The following is a 12,500-nucleotide window of genomic DNA, read 5'->3' as shown; positions in this document are numbered from 1 at the left end:
ATATAAAGAGTGTGTTGGGAATAGAAGGAGCGTGTTGGGAATAGAAGGAGTGTGTTTGGAAGAGGAAGAGTGTGTTTGGAAGAGGAAGAGTGTGTTTGGAAGAGGAGGAGTGTGTATTGGGGTTATATTGAGGCGCAGTAGATGAACACTGACCTGCTCTGAGAGCTGTTTGGTGCGCAGGAAGAATCCCAGCAGGCAGCCGATGATGACGGCGAGCACAGAGAGGATGAGCAGCCCGTTCTGCTTACAGACGCCTTTCACCCGCACACACACTGCGTCCAACGCCACCGCCATCGCTGTAAAACTGACTTAACACACTAACTACAACCCCATCCTGCAGGTGATTCACTCCCCTACACACACACACACACACACACACACACACACACACACACACACACACACACACACACACACACACACAGTGTTTCTGAGCTCTTTCCTTACACTCTGACTAATACCGATCAATTACTTCTTTTTCTCTCCGTCGCTATTCTCTCCTCTTTTACACTTTGATGTTAAACTAAAGAGACCGTCCCTCTTTCCCACTGTCTCCTTCTTAACACCCTCTCACAGATGCCTGGCAGATTTCCTGCTCCGTCCAATAGGAGCGCAGGAACAGCTGGTGGAGTGCCTCAGAGGACCAGACCAATCCAATTACAGCCCTACTATAGTAAATTCTCACCTAAATTATTCAGAAAGGTTCACTGGAGCAGGGGATTGTGGGTAATATATATGCAAAGCAGAAATGTAGAAGAACACTGGATACTAATGGAAGATGTGGACGCTTCTCCCACTGACTCACGTTTTTACATTTTACAACTTCAAAAAAATTCAATAACAGTTTTCTAAAGCAATCACATGGTGATGTTATCAAAATGACCCTCCACCTTACAGTGTGACCGTTTTCATGATGTCTGCGTGGGTTCTCGCTGCTGTATGTAGGCCATGTGCTGGAGGACTCCATTGACGTGGACGTTAATAACATTAATGAATAAAGCGTGTGCAACAACTCATCTAATCTCTGATAATCTGCTCCTCATGAGACCAGATTGAGAAGAAACACTGGCGAAAATGCAGGATTATGGGGTGCAGAGACTGGGTGGGTAGGGGGCAGGGGGTAGGAAGGGCGGGGGGGGGGGCAGCGTGGTAGAATATGATGTCTGCTTTAACAATAAATAGAGGGAGGAATCTTCTGGGTCAGGATTTATGAGCTCTGATGCTGGTTTTATCACTGAGATATCTGTAGCACGTATTAACTCTAAACTGATGTCCACTTGCAGATCCAAGAGAGGAGCATGGACAATCTTACAAGAGACTCTCGACCTTGGTGGCTAGAATGATCTGAGTGGTCTTCTTGGAGATGTACACACTGTTAGCATGATAACTAGCTGCCTTGTCAGGGAACATGTGGTATTATTTGAGATGTCCAGCACAATAAATACAAAACGTTCTGATTAATGAACAAAACCACAATGTGGATGTAATTTGTGAGAATGCAGGTGTGTGTGTGTGTGTGTGTGTGTGTGTGTGTGTGTGTGTGTGTGTGTGTGTGTGTGTGTGTGTGTGTGATGGTGGTAGAATTTAATGTTTAAAAAAGTCTGGATGTTTTGGGTCAGGAGGAGATTAGTGTGTGTGTGTGATGTTTTTGGATTCCTTCTGCTGGTGCTGATGTTCCTGCTCAACACACTTTCACAGTTTTTCGTGATGTAGTCACGAACTTTAATCTGTCGATTCGTGTTCATGGACACAAATTTCCCTCTTTTTTCGTGTCACTCAGCATGAACAGCTCCATCTGGCTCTGTCTCCATTGCAACAGAAACAGAGGATCTTGGGTAATGCTGACAGAAATTCCAAAGGTAATCTTTTTTCCCATTTATATCAGAGAATATAGGGTTAGTGTTAGGGTGGGGGTTGGGATTAGGGTTATACTGTAATAAATGTGTGTCTCTAATTAACACAGTCTCCATAATTAACCAGGAGAAAATATTTACTGTATTTTGACCAGTGACGATGATTTATAGTGTGTAGTATATAATAGCGAGTGGTTTACTGAATATAAAGCAATAAAACAAGGATAAAATCTCCTGCGTTAATGTTGAGTTATGGTGCTTTAAGATTAAATAACAAACGAGAGAAAAAAACAATACAGCGTCTGTGGTATCCAGTGGCAGAAAGAAAACTTTGGCGGAGGCACCAAAAATACTTCCTGTTGAAATACAGATACAGATAGAAAGTCGTCACAGTGAAACGAAAAAAGAGGGAAATTTGTGTCTATGAACACGAATCAGTAGATTTGTAGACAATATTATGAAATGCCGTGAGACTGGGATGTCCTGCTGCCACTGCTGCCACTACTAATGCCATTACAATCACCAACACCTCCAAGAATTCCCCAATACGACTCCTGTTACTGACAATACTTCCAGTTTCACTGTCACTACATTTAGTAATGCTGCTGTTATTTACATATTACCTGCAGTATTATTACTATTGTTATAGCTGTTATTGCTGCCACTGTTGCTGCCAATACTGCTATTATTACTGCCACTCCCATACTGTGAGCTCCGACTAGTGACGGATTCTGACCGTCCAATCAAAGGACGTAAAAATTAATTGTTCATTTCAACTATAAATGGATTGAACTTTTGTAATCATTACAAAAACTGCTGTGGCAGAAGAAGAACATGCTGCTGCAGAAAGCTCCAGCATCCTGTTGGAAAAGCTCGACCTATTAAACAACATTCCACTGGAAGCACAAATCCGACAGGTTCCATTTTCCTCCTAATACCCACAAACCTATTTTTAGCCAGGATTATCAGCAGCCCTGCAGTGTTCCTCTGCACAACACTCTCGCATCTCCACTCCGTCCTCCTGTTCAGAGATGATTTACATGCGCCGGTCTTCATTTTCTCGTCCTCAAACTCACGCTGTAGGAGGAAAAGATAGAAATAAACTCTTCTATCCAGGAACTCGTGCAGGTTTTGAGTATTTTTTGGAGAATCCTGATGTAACGAGGGCGGAGCTACGTCACACATGATCTCATTGAAGTGTAAACCTGAACCTGCACTGACACTGGAGACTCCTTCCATAAACACACACCTCCTTACAGGCTGATCACTTTAAAGTTACACAAAACACAACAGGGAATAGGGGGGGGGGGGTCCTCTGTTTGTGTGACTGTGTGTGTGTGTGTGTGTGTGTGTAAGTGAGTGAGTGTGTGTGTTAGTGTTTGCGTGTGAGTGTATGAGTGAGTGTGTGTGCATGATTAAGTCATTTGTGTGTGTGTGTGTGTGTGTGTGTGTGTGTGTGTGTATGACTGAATTATGTGTGTGTATGCGTGTAATATTCAGTGTTATGCTTATGCTGGAACAGTCATGTGTGTGTGTGTGTGGGTGTGTGGGTGTGTGTGTGTAATTCAATCATTCGTGTGTGCATGAGAAATATAAGTTATGGTGGATCAGTATTGTGTGTGTGTGTGTGTGTGTGTGTGTGTGTGTGTGTGTGTGTGTGTGTGTGTGTGTATGATTCAGTCATGCGTGTGTGTGCGTGTGAAATATTAATAGCGTTATAGTGGATCAGTATTGTGTGTGTGTGTGTGTGTGTGTGTGTGTGTGTAATATTCACAATTTTATAATTAAGGGGTTCAGTAGTTGAGGTCAGAAGGTTTCCGCTGGGTCCTAGTGCACAACCTTCCCCTTCAGCTCTCTTCGTCTCAGTTGTGGTGACTGTAGTAAACAGTGTGTAATTTATTCTGTTATGTTACAGTAGCAGCTGCATGGTTGATATATTTCATGCAGGATTACTGGTGTTTCTCCTGTTCCTGTATAACAGGTGAGAATGTTGCAGCCTGTTCCTGTCTGACCTCCAACTGCCTCCTGAGATAAACGCTCAGCATCTTTACAGCAACGCAGCAGAGATAATTGCTCTTTAATTTTTTCCGGAATGTGGCCGAGTCCGACTCGAGGCCGCATAAACCCATTTGTCCTGACCCAGACTCGGCTCTCGCTGATCTGTGTTTAGTGGAAAACGCACTTTCACTTATTTCTCTTCATGGAAGCGAAGGTCACTGTGACCTCTAATGCGAATGTGTTTTTTCCGTAAAGTTTTTTATCCGATCGCTCCGGCAATCTGAACATGGACAAATCGATAAAAAGAAAAAGCTGAATCACTGCAGTGGATAATTTATTTAAAGCTCTTGTAAGGAGCTCTGATGGACGTTGAGGGCCGCTGCTGAGAAACAGCCATGAAAAAAACACATCCACGGATTTCTGAGACTCAGGACAGAAATGAGACCTGAAAATCAAGCCGTTGTTTGGGTTTGGGAACAAAATGTGGATTGTTACTCACAGGGACACGTGGAAACCAAATCAGTCTGCACCTGAATGTCTTTCTAAAATGTTCCTGCTCCTCTACACTGAAAACTTCTCACTCTTAACCAGCTCTTCTCCGTATTTACAAGATGCTTTGGAGATATTTGGAAGGCAAATGTCACCATTTATTCAGAATAAAATCCCCAGTTTTAATTCACATCTGCCTCATTATCACCACTGTAGTGACCTCCCTTAATCACAACTCAAATCTTTTACATGGCATTATTGTGTGTGTGTGTGTGTGTGTGTGTGTGTGTGTGTGTATGGGGGTGGGGGGGTGAGTATGTGTAGTATTTAGTCATTTGTGTATGATGAGTCATTTGTGTGTGTGTGTGTGTCATTTATCTATTTTTGAGTCATTTGTGTTGTATTGCATCATTTGAATAAGTCATTTGTGTTTGATTAGTCAACTGTATATTATTGAGTTATTTGTTTGTGATAAAGTGAATTATGTATGACAGTGTGTGAGATTGAATAAATTGTGTGGGATGAGTAATTTGTGTATTATTGATTTGTGTAATGTGTGTGTGTGTGTGTGTGTGTGTGTGTGTGTGCGCAAGTCATTTCGGTCCGTGTGTGTGTGTGAGTGTGTGTGTGTGTGTGTGTGTGTGCGCAAGTCATTTCGGTCCGTGTGTGTGTGTGTGTGTGTGTGTGTGTGTGCGCGCAAGTCATTTCGGTCCGTGTGTGTGTGTGCGCAAGTCATTTCGGTCCGTGTGTGTGTGTGTGTGTGTGTGTGTGCGCAAGTCATTTCGGTCCGTGTGTGTGTGTGTGTGTGTGTGTGTGTGTGTGCGCGCAAGTCATTTCGGTCCGTGTGTGTGTCTGTGTGTGTGTCACCTAAGTGAATTCAATGCTTGAAAATTCTGCAGCAAAAAAATTCTTCTGTGTGGAAACAAATAAATGTGCATCTATAATTATAACTGTCATGGAAACAGTTATGAATGAAAGAACCCCCCCCCCCCCTGTTCTCTCTGAACCCTGTTGTTCTCATCTCCTTCTGTCCTGCAAACTCCCTCCATTAGCTGTAATCGAGTGCTCGGAGAAACATGGCTGTGGTTGGTGAGCGCACGCTCGGACCTGCTCCCAGCCGAGGTCTTTCTTCTTCATCATTGTGCCTGAGGGTCTAAAAAAACTCAAACAGGGAATAAAATCAGGATCAGTGCCGTTTCAGCAACTCAGATGATGAACTCAGGATTGTAAATGAATAAATAAATCATTCTTATCTCCCTCCACTTCCTGATGGAGCTGAATCTCTAATAAGTCCTACTCAGGCTTCAGCATTTACTCATTAACACTAAACGACTGATCAGACACTCCTGCTTTTCTTTTCTTTCCCTCTCTCTCTCTCTCTCTCTCTCTCTCTCTCTCTTTCTTTCCCTCTGACTGTCTGCTTGTTAACAGCAGAAGGTCAGAGTTAATTTGATCAGATGTCAGAGGAACAGCTTCCTCTACAGCATCTGCTCTCTGGTGTGGTGATTCTGGAGGTGTTTCACACCCGGGGGAGGAGCAGAGACACGTACGATACGAAAGCGTTCTCAAGAACACCTCAAAATAAACGTGAGAACGTGAACAACGAGGAGGAACATTTAAATAAAAACTCCACACACGTATAAAGATCATTTGCAGGTTTATTTCCTGTGACTTCCTGCTTCCGAGACTGAAATTCCGATCGCATTCCACTCGGTCTGATTGCTGACATCATCATCAACATCCTCATCATCATCATCAAAATCCTCATCAGATCAGATCAGATCAGAGAGTCAGAGAGCCTTCAGCAGGATAGCAGAGCCAGAATGCAGAAAAAGGGAACAATAAAGAGTGAGAAGAAAAGGAAACAGAGAACAAGAGAGATGATGAAGAGAGGTGAAGGAGGAAAAAAAGAGGAGCAAGCAAAACAAAAAGAGAGAGAGAGAGAGAGAGAGAGAGAGAGAGAGAGAGAGAGAGAGAGAGAGAGAGAGAGAGAGAGAGAGATAAAGCCAAAGAAAGGAATGAGGAGGAAGCAGACAGAGAAAGTGAGGGATGAGAAAGAAGTAGACAGGCAGATCAAAAAGGTGTAAAAGTGAGAGGAAGAGAACAAAGAAACTGGAGATGGAGTGAATAAGAAGGAAAGGCAGAGAGAGGCACATAGATTTTGAGAGACAGAGACACAGAGCAAGAGAGGAAGAGAGAGAGACATCTACAGGTACACGTGCTGCTTCTCTCCCTCCATCCCTCTCCCTCTTTCTCTCTCTCTCTCCCTCTGTTTAAACACACACTCAGCAGAATGGTGCTCAGTGCTGCTCGGAGTCTCTGATCTGATCTGCAGCGATTCTGTTGTTTTGCGCTCCGTTCCTCTCCCTGTTCCTCTCTATCCTTCTCTCCTCCTCCGTGTGCGTGTTTCTGCAGGATGAGTGCGGAATGCTCGAGTTACTACACCTCCGAGCGCGAGCTGATCGGCGCCTTCACCTGCCCCAGAGCCGGAGGAGACGCTCGAGCCGTGTACTGCTGCGGCTTCAACGACGTCAAGTACTGCTGTGACGATCCCAACAGCTTCTTCCCTTACGAGTATGGATACATGTGGTGGCTCAGGTACCTCACACACACACACACACACACACACACACACACACACACACACACACACACACACACACACACAAACTTTCCTAAAAACATTCCAGTCCGTCTTTGGCTCTGGCTTCAAGGTCCTGTGGAGATCTTTTACACCAGAGCTCCACACAGAACCTCTCAGTAAAGAGTGATTTTCTGTTCCATCATGTTCTGATGCCCTTTTAAAGAAGGTGCCAATATTTTTGGAGACGACCCCAGACAGCAGGTACTGATCATTACATTCAGAACCATTCTTTATGAAATCCAGACATACAGGATCAGGTAGAAATGATCTGTATTACCGGTCAGTGTGAATAGTGGATTGTGATTGGCTGGAGGTTCGGGTGTGAATAGTGGATTGTGATTGGCTGGAGGTTCAGGTGTGAATAGTGGAATGTGATTGGCTGGAAGTTCAGGTGTGAATAGTGGATTGTGATTGGCTGGAAGTTCAGGTGTGAATAGTGGATTGTGATTGGCTGGAGGTTCAGGTGTGAATAGTGGATTGTGATTGGCTGGAAGTTCAGGTGTGAATAGTGGATTGTGATTGGCTGGAGGTTCAGGTGTGAATAGTGGATTGTGATTGGCTGGAAGTTCAGGTGTGAATAGTGGATTGTGATTGGCTGGAAGTTCAGGTGTGAATAGTGGATTGTGATTGGCTGGAAGTTCAGGTGTGAATAGTGGATTGTGATTGGCTGGAAGTTCAGGTGTGAATAGTGGATTGTGATTGGCTGGAAGTTCAGGTGTGAATAGTGGATTGTGATTGGCTGCAGGTTAAGATGTGAATAATGGATTGTGATTGGCTGGAAGTTCAGGTGTAAGTTCAGAGGGCTGAACACAGATAGTTTGTCAGTTGAATCAGCGTTCTAAACAAACACGCTCCTTATAAACACCTGTAACCATAGTAACACCCAGTTCCAGTTCCATCCAGAGTGGGAAACGATTTTACACGTTTCCAAATGACTTCACTGAGCTGAGTTTTGCAAGTGTGGAGGGTTGTTTTTTTTTTAATAAACATTTCAAGGGGCAGAATGAGTTTGTAGACAAACTGGAGAAGAACAAAGAATGAAAACAGCACCAGGAGTTCACTCCAACTGCTTTGTTTAACAGTTTCCCATATGAACTCCATCCACATGAACAGAACAACTGCCTTCTGTCCTGAAAAAACTGGTTTACCTCTGACTGGGTGTTTACTGTTAGCGCTGACACTGGAGACTCCTTCCGCTCATGTTACTGCTGGCTGGCATTTTCCTAAAAATTGGACTAAGCTGTATTTTAGTGTTGTCCTGCGACACAGCTGAAGGCTAGTTATTAGCAAGAACATGCTGGAGCTCTTCGAGACTTATTTAATTTTAATTTATAGCTTGTAATTAAAGAGCGTGATGCTGGAGGCTAGTGTCGCTCACAGAAAGCAATTTAGCATCATGCACTTAAACGTTTTTACACAAAGTTCTGACACATGAACACACACATTCTGGATGATAAATAAAGTGTTTGTTTTACATCTGGATGAATTTTAATCTCAGTAAGTAATTTTTTTTTATCATAATAATAATAATAGTAAAATTAGGTTTTATTTGTGTGTGTGTGTTGAGTTTTATCCTCGAACCTGAGGCTTTTGACCCTCTTATTGAACTTCTTCACAGCAGCTCTTAATGGATTCCTGTCTAATTATGTGTGTGGACGATCCCCGGGTTGAGCGATTTCCCGAATGTTTGCTCTTCTGTTCGTTTAATTTCACCTCAAAACCGATCTGAAATCCGATATAGATATCTGATAAAGCAGAAGCCCTGCGCTTTTATGCTAATTTGACACTTTCCTTTCAGTCGAATCACGATTGCGCTAACTCCAGAGAACGTTGCATGACTGCTGTCCCAATTACATACCATGCTAATTAGGATTATGCTAATTCAATTAGTAACAGTTGCTAATGCTATTTGCTAGGTTTTGTATGCAATGCCCCACAGTAACAATGAGAAACAGCTACACAACAATGCTGCCAGTATCTCAAATGTTTTTTTTTTAACAGCTATTTAACAGTGGAAGGCAGTTAGCTAGATGGTTCTGAATCACTAGCTAGCTAATTAATCCAACATGGCTGCAGCAGTAACTATCCAGTCTGATAAAGAGCCAGTTTCTGACCGAAACTTGTTCACGTTGATGTTTTAAAGCAGACATTTTAATGAGACCAGCGTGAGCACCAAACGTTCATGGCTTTTTAATGGAAGTGTAATAAGCTCTTTATTATCGCCTAATCCCGTCCTGAGCTCTGGGTTTGTAATTGTCTGTTTGATCCTGGTTGCGTCTCGTTATTTTACACGTACACAATTCATCCGAAGCTTCGTCTCTGCTCCTGAGAGAACGTTTCAAAGTAAAAAATGAATAAAGGAAACAGGAAGAGGAGGAGTTTCTACGTCTCTGTGGTTTCTCAGTAACAAGCTGAGAATAAAGAGGAGCTGCTGAGGGAAGGAGCGTTTATCGCTGCTATAACACTGACGTTTCTGTGCATCTCTCGCTCTCACTTTCTCTCTCACACACTTTCTCTTTCTCTCGCTCTCACTTTCTCTTTTTCTCTCTCTCACTTTCTCTTTCTCTCTCTCTCTCTCTCTCTCCCACCCCAAACCCCCGATTTTCCATTTATGCTAATCTCTGGTGTATTTCTCTTGTTGCTTTCGTATGAGTATTTCTCTTTTTTTTGTTCCTTTCATTTAACCGTTCTTCTCTTTCTCTTTCTCTAACTTCTTCTCTCCCCACTCTCTCACTCTTTTTTCTTTCCCCTCTCTCTCTCTCTCTCTCTCTCTCTCTCTCTCTCTCTCTCTCTCATTCGTTAATTCTATTATAATTTCTTTCCTTCTCTTCCCACTCGCATTCTTCCTATTCCCTCTCTCTCATTTACCTATTCATTCTTTCTCTTCCGTCTCTCTCATTCAATCATTCTTTCTATTCGTTCATTCTTTTTTTTCCCATCTGTCTCATTCATTCTTTCTTTCTCTTCCCACTCCCTCTTTCTCCCATTATCCCCCACAGTGTTGGAGCTCTGGTAGGTTTGTCCATAGCTGCTGTGGTTCTCTTGGCCTTCATCATCACGCTGTGTGTGCTGTGTTACCTGTTCATCGCCACCAAACCCCGAGGACTCGATAATGGTCTCACACTGCAAGTGCCAGGTATGGACACACACACACACACACACACACACACACATATATATATATATATATATATATATATATATATATATATATATATATATATATATATATATATATAGGAGCAGCAACAATGAAAGACTGAAAAATCACTGCTGTAACAACAAAAACATGATGGATAAATAAATTCTAAACAATGTATAGCGCCCTCTACCTGAAAAGACTCGTATTTGTGTAACAATACACACCATGGTTTAACGCTGTAACTGTGTCATCTGCAGGGTCCGATTCTGGTCCCCAGGAGGGTTCGAGTCAGCGCAGCGCTCCGTCCGGACCTCAAGGCTTCCGCAAGCATTTCCTGAGAGGAAAACTGCACTGCGACAACCAGCCCCCCGACCCGGAGCGTCTGTTTCAGCGCTGCTACATGGCCACGGTCACCACCATTAACGTCGAGGGACCTTCGTAAAGTCAGTCACTGTCCACATTTATTTTTAGCAGTTCTGAAGAACCCCCCCTTATCATCCGCTTTATCGTCACTGTTACACACCACAAGGGGGCGCCTTCATTGGATTCACCGTGAACATGAACTGCGGACAAAATATATACATATAACGTTCAAAAAAATGGCAGTTTTACGGGGCCCCCTGGTGGACAAATGAGTGTCTGTTCATGTGCTTCTGTCTGAAAAGAAAACAAACAACCAGCATCCAAGATGTTTTTTAGTTTTTTTTATGCTGTATGACCAAAAGTATTGGGACACCCGACTTTTTTTCAGCCATATGTGGTTTTCCACAAACTGTAAGCACAAACCTGGAGGCACACAATTCTATCAGACGTCTTTGGATGCTGTAGCATGAAATTTTCCCTTCACTTGAACCAGGAGACACAAACCTGTTTCAGCATGACAATGACCCTGTGCCCAAAGCCAGCTCCATGAAGATCTGCTTTACATGAGTTAGAGTAGAAATTCTTCTGCTATAGAGCTCTGAATTGTTCATGCTGACTGCACCCCAGACCTCCTGACTTGACCTGACCTTCATTAGTACCTGACTTTACTAACACCCTCATGTCTGAATAAATCTCCACAAAAATCCAGTAGAACATCTTCTCAGTAGACTGGAGGCTACAACAGCGCATGGAGACGTAATGTAGAATTGTGTGTTTCAAAAAGCACATAGAAATCTTATGGTCGGGTGTCCACAAACTTTTGGCCATACAGTGTACCTCAGTCCTGCTTGAACATGAGCTTTCGATGTTTGATGGGGTTCGTTGTATCGTAGGAAGCTGTTTCGTAAACTATCGTCCATCGTGAACTCGGCCTGCGCCGGGCCTACGTGACGTGACATCGTAACGTGAAGGTTCCGTTCTCAGGGTTAACGTTATGCAAGCTGTACGATATGCGAGCTCACGTGAATATCAGTTTTCATTCATACGTCTGTGGTGTTCAGTATCTGATGCGTCTTCATCAGCCAGCAGACCGTTTTCTATGGAATAAACACCCACCAGCTGCTCCAAAGAAGGAGAAGAGAATATCATTAGGATCCCTCCTGCAAACATCTGCTCTTCTTCTTCTACAGATCAGAAAGAAACCAGAAAGAAAATGAACAGCTCTCATATTACTGTTTATAATCTGCTTTTGAAGGACTTCTGACTTTTCTTTACAGGTTCCTACGTTATCCACACTGCTTTTCTGCTGGGTCTCTTCCTGAAGAGATCAATGCAGCAGCGCTTTAGTGCTTTCATCTGTCCATCTCAGCTGTACCTCGTCCTCACCTCTACACTCAACATTAACGTTTTCAGGTGTTGTTTTTTTTTTTATAATAATCTCAGTATGTTTTTATTAAATACATCAACAGAGGCACTAATTAAAACTAGCGAACGTATGCTAACACCGAACACGCTAACACCTTGTGTCCTGCAATTAGCGACCATATGCTAACATCACCGTAAAGCCTGGTTCTTTATCTGCTATGCATCGTGGGGATTTTACTTTACAGCTAATCTGGTAGCATGAAAACATTTCACATCGTCCTGGAAACCATTTCGGTTTAAAGGATTGTGAACGATTTATTATTTTTTTTTAAGAGACTCTTCACCCCAGTGGAATTGTGGGAAATCTCACCAGTTGTTTGGTTTTTTTTGTAATATTTGTGTTTGTGTCTGCAGTGAATCCCTCTGTGTCGTGTCTCTGAAACTTCACGAAGTGCACATCGAATTCAGAGTCCTGATTAAACGTGCTGTAAAAAAGAACAACACTGTGAATGCAATTGATTAAAAAAAACACATTAAAGCTATTTTTTGATCTTGACTTGCTCTTTTTCTTCACATGTTAAAGTGCATGTTTTTCTTCCTCTCCTAAGTTTTTTTTGGGTTTTAGGTTTTTGTGTTCCAGGGCAGT

General features: G+C 42.9%; 2 protein-coding genes across 3 annotated transcripts in view; one reads left to right on the top strand and one right to left on the bottom strand.

Moving 5' to 3' along the window:
• slc1a7b (solute carrier family 1 member 7b) overlaps nt 1–1,060 on the bottom strand; it is an 18,344-nt gene extending 17,284 nt beyond the window's left edge. The window contains exon 1 of the mRNA XM_083521544.1: nt 154–1,060. Coding sequence (XP_083377670.1) covers nt 154–294 — 141 coding nt within the window. The 5' untranslated portion in view covers nt 295–1,060. The remainder of the gene's footprint in view (nt 1–153) is intronic.
• A 5,555-nt stretch (nt 1,061–6,615) lies between these two features.
• On the top strand, nt 6,616–12,408 carry LOC310715220 (protein shisa-like-2A). Of its 2 annotated transcripts, none has more exons than XR_014530263.1 (4): nt 6,616–6,938; nt 9,984–10,120; nt 10,384–11,511; nt 12,055–12,408. XR_014530263.1 is itself a non-coding variant. In XM_083521538.1 (4 exons), exons 1-3 carry the CDS (start codon nt 6,757–6,759, stop codon nt 10,566–10,568), a joined length of 504 nt encoding a protein of 167 aa, XP_083377664.1. In that variant the 5' UTR covers nt 6,631–6,756; the 3' UTR covers nt 10,569; nt 12,269–12,408. The 2 variants fall into 2 exon arrangements, 1 of the variants encoding a protein (XP_083377664.1); XM_083521538.1 differs by having other exon boundaries at nt 6,631–6,938; nt 10,384–10,569; nt 12,269–12,408.
• The last annotated feature ends 92 nt before the right edge of the window (nt 12,409–12,500 follow it).

This window comes from Silurus aristotelis (assembly GCF_946808225.1).
Source record: "Silurus aristotelis genome assembly, chromosome: 19".
Lineage (NCBI taxonomy): Eukaryota > Metazoa > Chordata > Actinopteri > Siluriformes > Siluridae > Silurus > Silurus aristotelis.
This window is presented reverse-complemented; position numbering and strand designations above follow the sequence as displayed.